The following is a 13,484-nucleotide window of genomic DNA, read 5'->3' as shown; positions in this document are numbered from 1 at the left end:
GTGGTTGCAATGCATTGCATGAAATTAGACACTTGAACATTGTTAGGACTCCGACCCCGAGTTGAACTTGTTTTATTTAAGTCAACGAAAAGCGGTTTACGTATGCTGCCGGTATTAGGTAATAGGCCTAAACTATAAGTTTAAGTGCTCTATCATAATTGAAAATAAGTCGATGTGAATAGTTATGATATTTCTGCAATAAGCTTGTATCAGTTAAACCCAACCCAAATGCAACTCGCAGATGTCTGTTTTTAAGTTACTCCATATGAAACGATCGTACTGTATGTGATCTGTCCATAATATACATTAAGTTCACCTAGCACAGTGTATGTATGTATGTATGTATGTATGTATGTATGTATGTATGTATGTATGTATGTATGTATGTATGTATGTATGTATGTATATGTGATCTTCCCGCAAGCAGGAACTCGCGAAAGAAGCCATGGAGGCTTATAGACTCGCAAGCTGACCGAAGCCAATCTCTCGGCACACATCCATTTAACGTCCATGTCGGGAAGTTGTTATTGAACAACACCCTTGCCAGACGACACACATTGCTGTCGGCGGGGAATCGAACCGGGGATCTCATGACTGGGAGACGCCGGCGTAACCACTAGACTATACACTCCACAGTGTTTCTAAACCTTTCCCACTTCTCGAACAGACGCACCTCTTAGGAACCTGAAAGAAAGAAAAAGTCGTTTCATCCCCTGGACAGCCCCTCCGTAATTTCAACAAAAAAAAATACCAAAAAATATCTTAACATTAAAAGAAAGAAAAGAAAACCTTATACAATGAAATGACCTTCGTGCACTCTACTGTACAAAGATTAAAGATGAAAGAATATCATTTCTTAACGCTTTTGTGCATTAGGCGATATTGCAACATCTCTGGAAATATCTTAATTTACATCAACAGTTCCTCAGAATATAGATCCCTCATTTCCTTCCATTTGCAATTGACTATACTGGGATTTTTAGCAATTATTTATGGAAACATAATCCACTTTTCTGGGGGATGGAGTGGACTGAGGTTTGCTGGTTTGTTTGCCTTATCCACCATGTTCAACTTGGTTTTGACCGTATATTATTGTAATTTGGGGTGCTGTTCTGGAAATTGGGGGTGGTGTTATTGAAAGGGATGATGTTTTGAAGAGGTTATGTTATCGGAAGGGGGTAATGTTATTGGAAGGTAATGAGCGGCCAAATCCTCAAACGTGTAAATCAATGCTCTTCTACGAATTGCGTTTCTCCGAAAAACACTCAAAGTGATAATTACACATATCTCATATACTGTTGGTTTAATAATGATATAATTTCAATCTAGTACCGCCCCATTATCCATTGGAGGGAGGGGGTGGGTGGAATTGTTTTGGCTTAGTTTGACTTTTAATATTTATTAAATGAAAAATTATCACTGTCACAATTTTGTACCAAATTATTTTGGTTGAAACTTCGAGAGGGCCAAATATTCAACCGTGTAAATCCTATTCTTTTCTTGGACCAGCTTTCTTTACTTCTACTCCAGTCTTTTGTTTCTGTTGTTGTTATGACTGCTGCTGTAGCTGTAAATGGAAGTATGTAGGCCTACTACCATGGCATTTAATATTTTAAGATATATACTACCATAAATTTTTATATTTGAAATCATGTTATAACGTGATAAAATAAGGGAATGATATCCGCGGCCGTCTACACATAATTAATTCTGTAGCAAACAGTTTTCGAAGGTTATTACAATGATAAAGAAGCCTTCAAAATTAAAAGGTGGCAGCAGCAAGGTTTTCAGTTTCACTTATTTTAAATACAGTGAAGTTATTGGATTTACTTGACAAAAAACAAGTTCGAATTTTTACACCTTCAAATTGTACATTTTCTATTCCCGAACGTATATATAAACATTAATTGACTGACATGGTAATACTAACACATACAATTGACTAAACTTATGATTTGCTCCCTCCCTAATTGATGCTAGCGCTCGCATTATTGGCTACATTATAGTCTAAATGAATCACAAATTTTTCATCTATTTTCATTTAGTTTGCCAAACATTGATTACTGGTTTGAATTTCAAGTTCCATTAATTACTTCAATCACAAGAAATTGGGTGTCAGTTCTTGGTTTATATGCTACATTGAATATTTGGTCAATTGTTTTAGACGTTCGACCATCAGTGTGACGTGGTATTGAATGGCGTGCTTGCAAATATAATACCTGCCCATTACTTTCGTTTTCATTCTGTTTTAAATGTCCTGTCATATAGGCTACATGTTTTATCATACTGGAAGCTTGCTATATGACAATATGATTCTACCAGCTGTTTGAACTATGCCCACCGTTTTATGAATACACTTTACATAAGATGCTGACAAATCAAACAGAGTCACAAACTCCACAATTAATCAATGATGTTCTCTACTTTGGCCAAGAGATAACACAATTTTAGAGCACTTAAAATTGCTGCGTGCTTTATTCAACAAACGCCAACTGTTGTACAGGTTCTATCACAGGCGTGCATGGGCAAGAGTACACTCTTATAGTGGAAATTAACGTTACAGATTTTGCCTTCGGAAGTCAATTCGAATAGCATGATGAAATGGATACTCTCTGGTAGAAAGGTGTGGATCCTTATAAAGCTCAGTAACCGGTATATTGGCAGGCACCGTGCCTTTAATGATGTGTCGCAAGTCCTGCATAGTTGATGTGTAACTAGTGTAATAAATTATGACTTCTAAAGTACTAATGTATCCTTTCTTATTCTTCCTACGTTCTGCACCCTAGTGGATGGACATACATATGTTTGCCATATGAAATAAAAACTTAAGAGCCAATTTCTTCCCTACATTTTAAGATTCAGGGAATTTAAATTAGATTAACGATGTCAATTGATGACTTTCGATGACACTATACAGGCTATACCCTCTGATACATAATTCGAAAAATTTAGGGGGTGTTTCCAGTGTATTTTTTGCCCCTCTTTTAGGAGGAGGAGGAGGAGAGAAAGCATGTGCCCATGCTCATATTGGCTATGGTCATATATATATTACGGCTATCAAACAGAAAATGAAACATAATGTCAGAAAAAACAAAACACAAAGTAAGAAAAATGAAAAAAGAAGTTAAAAAGACCGAAAATTATTGTTTTAATGGTAATTACTCAAATTTGGAAGTGCTTTGTGATGCTATTGCTCCATTAAAGCGCTAGAACGGAATGAATGACAAAGATATAATTTAACGGCGACATTCTATTTCCATCGTAACGGCGACACTCTATCTACATCATTACACCCAATCCACGTTCAAATTTTGGTCATTCATACACGCAAAAAAGTGGGGAAAACAAGCAGAAATTCCTCATTATTAAAAATATGACAGAAATGTTGAACCTGATATATCGAACATGTGTTTCTTTGAACAACGGTTTCTTCATACAATCACCCATCAGTTTTCGTGAACAGTAAATACAGTTATATGAATGCCATATGAATGAAGTCATTTGTGGATTAGTCATTTTATGTATGCATGTAAAGAATGTGAGACACGTTTGATGGAAACATATTGTTTGTTGAAAAATTATTGTTTTCCTATATTTATTGAATAACTTTAAACTGATATTCTGTCACAAATTGTTCAGCACAATCCCCACAGAGCATTAAGTGCTTAATTTCGAATTGACCCGACCAAGGCCAAAATCCCTTGACCCCATGCTAGGGTAGCTTGCCACTACAGTATTGTCCTCAAACCTGCGAGGCGGTTAGCTTACTGAGCATCCATTCTGAGCTCTCATTCTCATGTCCTTACCCCCTCCTGTGTGAATCGGGACTGGAGTGGTGGCTGGACTGAGTGTGGGCTGGAGTGGGAGAAAGTATGTGGACATTTTAAGATACCATTCTGTAATTAATGGAGTCTGTACTTCAATCATACAGTGAAGGTTGTTAGGTTAACTTTTATGCTATGTCATAGACAACACAGAAACTTACAGGAAATTTTGGAAAATTGTTAGCCCTTTGAAAATTGTACCATAATTTTGTTTAAACTTTATTCGAAGGAGCTCTTACTCGTAGCTTAAATCACAACTCCAACATGTAGTGTCATAATAAATTTTCTAGTTAAAGCTTCTTATTCAAGTGTGCATTTATCCAAGAACTGATCCTAGTCTTGACTTTTTCATATGCAGTGTTGGCATATATGTTTGGCCTTACCTATGTAAGGTAAGTTGTGCTCAGAAGTGGACTAACCGAAACACTTTCTGCTTGGCTATAGTGCTGGTGGAGGGGGCCCCAATGATTTGCCTAGGTGCCCAGAACACCATCAATCCATCCCTGATTGCTATTTTGAAATTATTGAATTATTAAGAATACTGCATGTTATATATTATCAAAGTCTTGTTCTGTAATGTGCAAAGGGCAGTATCAAAACAAGAATCGTGAAATGATCCTTATAAAATATTGTTAAAGATTACACTTAGGACATCAATAGCTTTTATTCTTGGCTATGGTGGCAGGGACACAATTATTGTTCTGTTGCTCAAACATTCTTTGAAATGGTACTCACTGTTGCACAGAAAATAGTAAGTGAAAGAAGTTGCTGTGTTTAATGCTCAGTCTTTAATATCTGAAAATCTCTTTATGCCAAATTTTATTAATAATTACACAAATTTAGTACTTCCTTTTACATGTTTCCTCATTCATTGTCACTATTAAATGCACTATCATCAGTACCGTCAAGATATTGTTACCAACGTCGCCTAGATATTTATTAACTTTGTTTTTTAATTATTAGTAATGTCTTTAGAAAAATAAAAACAAACATGCATTTAATGCCATTATATGAAAAAGTAAGAGATAAAAACGAAATCAAAACTTCACCACTGCTATATTTCTATTGAGTATATTTGTAAATTTGAAGAAGAAACCCTTCCACCATAATTTCTCGAAACATTTCGAATATTAGCAAACTTCAGTTTATATTTCAGGTAAGTGAAAACAGTGTAGATATATGGAAGAGGGGCAGGGCTAACATGGAGCATTGACAGGGTTTAATTGACATAATTCAATGTTCCTATTGTTTTTGGTGACTTTACATTAAAATTCATTACCAATGATAGAAAAATGAAGAAGAGAGTGGAATCAAAACAAACCTACCAGCAACATTTTGAATTGAGTTATTAAATCAGAAGAAGACTTTCTACGTTGCTGATAAAAGGCAATACAGGTTTTTACTGACGTTTTTCAATATGAACCCAAATCTCCTCTTTTGGAGATGTAACCAATCCATGGACACTTTCAACCATCTGGCCTTCAACAAGGGTCCACTTGAAGTTCCTGATGAGTATCGCAAGTAACACGGTCAACTCGTACAAGGCAAACCTACATCCAGGGCAGATACGACCCGGTAAACCAAACGGCTGAAAGGCAAACTGGTGACGACCTTTGACATTTTCTGGGCTGAAACGGTCAGGATCGAATCTAACAGAGTAGAAGCACGATTTTGGTGTGAAAAGAAAGCAAATGGGCGGAAAATTTCAGCATTTTGACTGAACTTTTAAAAGGAATGAATGTTACATATAGAAATTAGTGTTTTAAAGACATTTTCAGATTTTTTACTGTATTTTGAACATTCAAACTATAATATATAGCGTTTATTTGTGTTGAAGCAAACCAAAAATGGTATAAACCAAAACTTTGGAAAATTAAAAGGAGGACCTGGCATTGAATTTGTTAGACAAAGAAACTGTGACAGAATGCAGTGAAAGGTTTCAATCATACGGAGCTTTTAATAGTCAAGAGTGAAGAGTTTCCAATACCACTAGGCTTGGTTACAGTTACAAAAAGTTTAACACTGTTAAAAAAAAAGTTACATTTTTTATATGTGACAAATAAAGATGCCGTAAAGTGTAAAGTATACTGTCCAATAACCAATGTAAACTATTGCTGGAAATAATTACAATAATTATACGAGTAAGTGGTCATCTCTGCTTACTTCTTGGGGTTTGGCCATATTTTCTCATCCTGCGACATCACGCCCAAAGCTGTGATCACCGGAGTCTGTCCAAAAGAAAACCAAAGACTCATGTGCGATCTGCAATTCCTTAGACGCTTATAATATTGATATATCTTAGAAAATATGAGTATTAAACACTTTAAATCGTCGGTATCGTAAAGTTTAAAAAAAAATGAAGTTTACTTAGGTTTACTTGTCATGTATCGAGTCTTGCATCAGAAATGTTCTCAAATGACTCTACAACACCCACATACCTTAGTCTAGTTGGGTAATACAGGGCGCCACATCTACATCTAAGAGAAATGACAATACTTACAAGTTTACCGAGCACATTCCTATTTATACACCTGGATTAAGAGAGGCAAAGAGGATAATAACAGTGCCTTGCCTAAGGACATAATTTTATTGATATGATCAGGATGCGAACCTATACTCTCTTCAGATAGCAAGTCTACTGCCTACAAACATTTGACTGCAATGCTCCATACCATATCAAAACAGACATCTGTACTAACACATTTGCAATATATTTTACAATCCATTCTTGCAATCCAATTATTGAAAAGAGAACAGCTGCCTACAATATCGAAAACATATCTAAAAAGTCAATCAAGTGTCTAACTTTAAGATACAACGATTAAAAAGTTCTCTTAATTTGTTTCACAGTTTCAATTTTATGCCGAAGTAGACACAAGTGTCTCAGTTATAAATATGTAAATCTACATGATATCAGTTTTTATTAAAATAATTTGTCATTTCTTAAACGACCATAGTTGTTCAGTTCAAGCTGTGACAGGGAGGTTTTGATGGGGACATGCTCTATAAAACAACAATATAGCCAATGAAATGCGGCGAACCACAATACGGTAAACTTCGAATGGTTACTTACACCTTTAGGGATAAAATGTCCGCCGAGAGAAATGTCAACCTCTTGAACTTTTGCAGCCCATGGGGCTAGAATGCTTAATCGGAGAGACTCATCCATCACTTGTTTCATGTACCTACATAAAAAACATAACAATATGTACAAAATATGTTAAGGCTTTGTGAAAAAAACTATTTTATGGGGACCTGGTATGAAGAACTGGTGCAAGTTGTTGATTTAAAGCAGTATAAAGCAGTGAATGAATTATGGTGGATCGCAACGCACAATGCCATGCAAATTCAAAATTACATAGCAGTTTTTTAACACAAGAAAACCATAGTATTTCATACGAGACAAAGTTCAGATCCTTCAAACCTGGTACACAAACTTAGAACACTAAATTATTCCCTGGTATAAAGGGAAGCTAGGTTTGTTAAGAAACTACCAGCCACTTAATACTGTCATTGTCTTGACAAAACTTCTCATGACAAAAGAAGAATTCTACATGCTAGTCAGGTACATGCTATTCAGATGATTATCTAATCACAACCACAAACGCTGCAACAGCATCCAGCCAGCCAGCCAGCTAACATAACTAATAAAAAAAATTAAAATGACATGACCACTTTTGTTTCAACAGAATCTATCATACAAATCATGCTATTTTGTGACATTTGGAATAAACTTTGATGAAAGATCAATCACATATATACTTGACATCCTTCAACACTTTGAATTATTTAAAACCAGCATATTAGGTTAGTCATCTTTATTCTGCTTCAAAGTTTAATATAAGCTGTGTCTTTGTTTTATAGCCATAGATAAATAGAGCGATCATCATTGTATGTATCACTAACATGTAAATTGTAACTGCTAAAGTCTGTACTACAACTACTTGGTATCGTATCATGAATTAAAATGTAAAACCTCACTGAAATTTAGTAATGTCCTCGGGTCCGATGGATTCTTTAGATCCAGCCACTCGCAAGACTTCCTGGTACACTTTCTCTTGTACCTCTTGATTCAGGGTCAGGTAATAGATGGTCCAACATAGCACTATAGTGAATTATAATGAAGGGAAACAACATCATTCAATCAGTTATCACTGAAAACGTTGATACAAAACCTCTAGTTATGACATAGAGCAACACGTCTTTAATGTTAAACAGTCATATCGATTTGGTCTAAAGTGTCCTAGTACCCTTTTCATTACCACTAAATTCTGTTTGAAACATCATTGCAACTAATCAAATGATCTTCGATAACCAGGTTCATTTGCCTATTTTGGGTGCATATGTTTTAACTAGCAATCGACTAGGAACATTTATAAACATTTAAATATTATTGATGCATCAGCTATGTTGATTACAGCTGAAAGTTTTGACCCCTGGTTAACTTAAATGAACTGTGACTTACACCAAATAGCTTTACACTATATAAGGCTATCCTACCATACATAGGTATATGAGCTGATATGTTCAGATTCTGGAACATAGATAAATATAGCGATCATTAATGTATGTATCACTCACATGTAAATTGTAACTGTTTAAGTCTGCTTAGATGTTCAGGTTATGGCGCATAGATAAATATAGCGATCATCAATTTATGTATCATTCACGTGTAAACTGTGACCTACAACAAATTGTGTGAAAGCTTTACACTACATATGTATTTGTTCAGGTTCTGGAGATAGTATATTTGAGATTTCCACATTTTGCCCTGTGCTGACCCCAAATGACCTCCATTCAAAATAATATGTTTCTTGTACTAATTATGGTCGACCACATGCCAAATATGAGAACTGCAGAGGTTACCTATCTGGAGATATTGTGTTTAAAAATAGGGCGTCACATACACACGCACACCCAAACTTGAATGCGTTGGTTACTTATCTGCCTATGGCAACTAATCAGAAAAAAGACATAGCAAAACAAAGAAACGTCAAAGAATTCTGATTCAGACATAGTGAGTGTTAACTATTTACAAGAGAGGATTTCAGGTTATATTGGATACTTATGAGATTACTAGTTGTTTAAAAGTAAGTGGGCTTGCAGTTTCGATCCTAGCAGGATCTTCTTCAGAGGCTGAATGACAAGTAACAGAAAGGACAAATACACGCACAGAACACAAACAGGTTAAAGAGCAGGGTGAACACAAAAGAGATAGATGTAAGAGGATTAGTACACAAGGGATGAAGAGAAGAAAGAAACCAACAGGTCGAAGAGGAGAGGTAGGAGATAAACTGAAGAGGGACAAAGAGAGGATTAAGCAAAGAGAGTGCGGAATAAACTAGAGGAGGGCAAAGACAGAACAGTAGGGAGAAAAAAGGTAGATGAGAGCTACAAGAAGATGGGTGACAGATGTGGAAACAAAAGAAGATATCGGGGGAGGGGGAGGGGTGAGCAGAAGGCAGGTTATTCATGTCCTTCCTGAATGTTGAGATTTCTAGTTGCGAGAATAATTAAGTAGGGATTATGCCAAGTATAGAGACTTCTTTAATGATAGTTTACCATAACTTGTGCTATGATGTCATAACTGCATATTGTTACGAGTTTTTTACAGAAATGTCAATTCAAGTTTGTTTAGGATGCCAACATTGTGATGTTTCATACTTTACTCACAAAATCCAGAGGTGTGAAATCCTGCAACCATATATGTGGTCGCCTCTGCCAGTAGCTTTGACTCATCGTAAATATCCTCGTTTTCCATGAGAAGGTCAATGAAAGCTCTCTCGTGAGGCTTGGGTGGATTTTCCTTCCTCTCCTGTACGATCTCCTTCACCATAGCTCTCATATTCCCGAGGGCTACCAATAAATAAATGTGACGCATTCGTAAGCAGTTAATAAACCACAACAGCAGTTTAAAGTGGTAAGTTGAAATTACTCTCTTTCATAGCAAATTGCAGACTAACACACTAACTTTGTTGTTGTTGTCAGATACAACTAAAGTTGATTTAAGTTTAAAAATTACCTTTCTACAAGAAAATAGTGTTAAGTACGATTTATATATCGATGCAAGCAATCAAGTACTCTACCAGCAGAGCATGCATTTCGATTTAAGTTCATACCGACAATTATTCTTGACTAAATCATTCAAAAACAAAACTTCAAACTCATAATCAAAGTCTAGAAGCCGCCAAAACCCATTGATACAACAAGCTCTAAGTTTATTCAGTTCAGCCCTTAATTCTTTCTGACTGGCCTGAACTACATCTAAGAGATCGTTGTCAGTAAACTTAGGACCTGTGTGACTGGGACTGTCTTCACAGAGATCGCCAGCATATACATGTTGTTCCAATAAGTGCTGTAGCTTCTATACTCTCGGTCGCATGGTGCGTAGTTCATAATATTCATGAGCTAATGCTTGTACCGCAAAATAATGAATATGTGTCTCATTCTCCTGGAAATTTTCTGGATCACAGAAACATATGTCCAGTAAAAGGGAATTTGATGTCTGCGCTTCTTTGAGGTCAAAAGTTACACCATCAAGGCATAAAACCGCACTCTCCTTTTTATATCCACGTATTATTAAGTTTTTGCCTTCTTCAACATAATCTATGACAGATGAATCCACTTTCACGATTTTCATACAAGAGTTATAGGAAATTTGTGGACATTTCGCAGAGATAGCAATCCCTTCACTCACTTTCCCGAAGAGGAGAGAAATGAGTTTGGACTGATCATTGTGGGGAACGGTTTCAGCTCCTGAAGCCTAAATTGGAATCTGTCCCCGTTACGGCATATCCAAAGTTTGAAAATATGTTCATACTAGACACTGATGCGAGTGACCGTGCGGTGGGAGCAGATCTCTCGCAAAAGATTAATGGGGAGGAGCACCCTGTAGCATATGCTAGTAGAACATTGAGTAAAAAAGTATGATGTTACTAGGAAAGAGCTCCTTGCGGTTGTTACGTTTGTAAAATACTTCCGTCCATATCTTTATGGTAACAAGTTTCACCTTAGAACAGACCACGGGTCTTTAAAATGGCTCTATTACTTCAAATCCCATCAGGGTCAAGTGGCCAGGTGGATCGAAGTATTAAATACTTTTGAATTTGAGATAGAGACAAGGCCTGGAAGAGTACATGTTAATGCCGATGCATTATCTTGAGTAGAATTTAGTTCCCCTAATTTGGAGAACGAGCTTACTACAAAGGTAGTTGGTAATGATCCCCTTAGGTAAAATCTAGTAACTGTCGATAGTAATTGGGTGGGATGTTGTAGTAAGGCCCAACTGCGACAGTATCAGTGCGATAACCCGGATATCGGGGTCATTTTGCACTGAAAGAACGCTGGTGGTCCCCGGCCGGGATGGGAAAAAGTTAGCGGAATGAGTAGGGCAGTCAGAGCCTATTGGTATCAGTGGGATTTATTTCATGTTAGGGAAGGGGTACTCTACAGGTTATGGGGTTCAGACTCTGGTGAACAAAATAGTTACTTATTGGTGGTGCCCCAGAATTTGAGAAGTGATATACTTTACGAGCTGCATAATTCCCCCACTGATGGTCATTTAGGCAAAAGAAAACTAGGGCCAATGTAAGAGCAAAGTGTTATTGGTTTTCCATGAGAAGGGACATCAAGGACTGGTGTCGTAGATGTGAATTATGTTCCCGTCTGATACCCCCTACTCCCCGTGGTCAAGTCCCTATGGAAATAGTGAAGGCATGAGAGCCAATGCAACGTGTAGCGATTGATGTTCTAGGTCCTTTACTTGAGACTTACAACCGCAACAGGTATATATTAGTAGTTGCCGACTAATTTACTAAGTGGACGGAGGCTTATCCCATTTCTAATCAAGAGGCCAAACCTGTGGCTTCAGAATACTTATTTCATTGCTAGATTTTGGGTACCGCAGATCATACATTCTGACCAAAGTTCACATTTTTAATCTGAATTATTTGGGGAATTATTTAAAAGCCTAGGAATTCATAAAACTAGAACGACGGAATATCGACCCAGTGTGATGGGTTAGTAGAGAGATTCAACAGGACGTTGGAACAAATGATCAGCGTATATGAGCATGAGAATCAAAGAGATTGGGATGTGCATGTCCCCATATTATTAATGGCTTATCGTTTTAGTTGCAGGAAACCAGACTGAAGCGGTATCTTGAGCCGGATGCATTATGCACGAGTTTCGGGGTGCGGGAGCTGTTTCCGGAGGAAAATACTGCATATTCGATTACTGGGGATAGGGTTGAAGGGGGGAGAGTAGTGACAGAGATATATGGAGCGAAGAAGAGGCTGGGAGCGATGAACATTGTGATAATGATTGTGTTAGGCGACCTCGCTGGGTGATATAGGACCTACAGGACGAAGACGTCGCCCTCCGGTGTGGTTAAGTGATTATGTACAATATTAGCGTGACTGATCACCATTCTAATATTTAAAGGAAATGTAATTGATGGTTAATCGTTAGTAACCTATTTGGATGCAGAAATGTGGATTGTGCGCAGGTTCATTGTTCTGCGGGTGTTTGACACTAAAACATACATTTGGTTGGGACGGCACGGGTGTATGTGTGTTTGGGGCATTTCATTGGGAACTACTTAACTTTTGGAATTTTCTATTGTAGACTCGAGGACGAGACCTACTCATTAGGGTGGGGGTGATCTGACGCACGGATGAGCGTCACGTAGACGTCTCCGTACATAGGTGGCATCACTGCTGGAGTAGTTGTCCTGTTTGTGTGTATTGTTCTATTGTTCTCTGGGGTCTGTTTGATCTAATATCTTTTATATGTATAGTGAATTGGTGTAGTTTCACATGCTATTTTATTCGTTTGTTTCCGTCTCCCTTTCAGCTGTCCAGCTCTTGTGACAACAGTCTGGTTCCTTCATAGCTATGTGGAATGTTCGAGCCACGCGAAGATCTGAGGTTTCGAGTCAGTATTTGTATTAAGTTAGAGCAGTTGTAATTTTGATTTCTAAGAGTGTGTTATGGGTTGGGTGTAAGCTGCTGCCCAGTGAGGTCCGTTGGCCAGTTCTTTAAGTAAGTTAAATTTTCTTTTATATTTTAATAGTTTAGGCAAGTCCGAGTCCTTTTTCTTATAATGTTGTAGACGTTTTTCCCGTTTTTCGGAATCCCTTTGAATTAGTTCTCTAAACCCATTTAAAGTTTGGGAACACGGTGTTTGCGTCGGACGATTTTATCGCTTCACCCTGCGGGATTATTCTTGTATTTGTGGCTTGGGGATGACTTTGATTCGGGTTGAATTTCCCCGAGGCAACGCCTACGTATTGTAGATTTAGGACCCGTAATTATACGTTTGGCGACGGACTTTGTATTAAATTTATTGGTTGTAGAAAATTCAATTTATTTGTTCGTGTTTTATTGGTTCAGGTATTGTTAACTTGTAATTGCCCCACATTGATCCTGACATAGGGTGGCTGACAGCGGCCCCATCGAACCCACAGCCGCTTGGCTAGTTACAACCTGTTGGAGGCGCTACAGTATAACACAAAAAGAGGAATGCATAATTTTATTGTAAAAAGGATAAAGAAGGTCTATGAAGTTACCTTCATCATATCTTTTCTGTCTCTCACTGCCTTCCAACATTTGTGCACCACTCAATCTTGCTTCCATTTCTTTCCAGCACTGTCAAAATGAA

The 13,484-nt window shown here is 37.4% G+C and overlaps 1 protein-coding gene and 1 pseudogene across 1 annotated transcript in view; both read right to left on the bottom strand.

Annotated features, from left to right (window-relative positions):
* Positions 1–2,456: 2,456 nt before the first annotated feature.
* Positions 2,457–13,484, bottom strand: part of LOC139958696 (cytochrome P450 20A1-like) — a 33,173-nt gene continuing 22,145 nt past the window's right edge. Inside the window, exons 7-12 of the mRNA XM_071955968.1 lie at positions 13,393–13,471; positions 9,498–9,680; positions 7,806–7,929; positions 6,898–7,009; positions 5,988–6,052; positions 2,457–5,473 (exon numbers count right to left, since the gene is read on the bottom strand). Of these exons, the coding sequence (XP_071812069.1) occupies positions 5,224–5,473; positions 5,988–6,052; positions 6,898–7,009; positions 7,806–7,929; positions 9,498–9,680; positions 13,393–13,471 (813 nt within the window). The 3' untranslated portion in view covers positions 2,457–5,223. The remainder of the gene's footprint in view (positions 5,474–5,987; positions 6,053–6,897; positions 7,010–7,805; positions 7,930–9,497; positions 9,681–13,392; positions 13,472–13,484) is intronic.
* On the bottom strand, positions 9,765–13,317 carry LOC139958699 (sister chromatid cohesion protein DCC1-like; annotated as a pseudogene).

The sequence above is a fragment of the Apostichopus japonicus genome, chromosome 18 (assembly GCF_037975245.1).
Source record: "Apostichopus japonicus isolate 1M-3 chromosome 18, ASM3797524v1, whole genome shotgun sequence".
Lineage (NCBI taxonomy): Eukaryota > Metazoa > Echinodermata > Holothuroidea > Aspidochirotida > Stichopodidae > Apostichopus > Apostichopus japonicus.
This window is presented reverse-complemented; position numbering and strand designations above follow the sequence as displayed.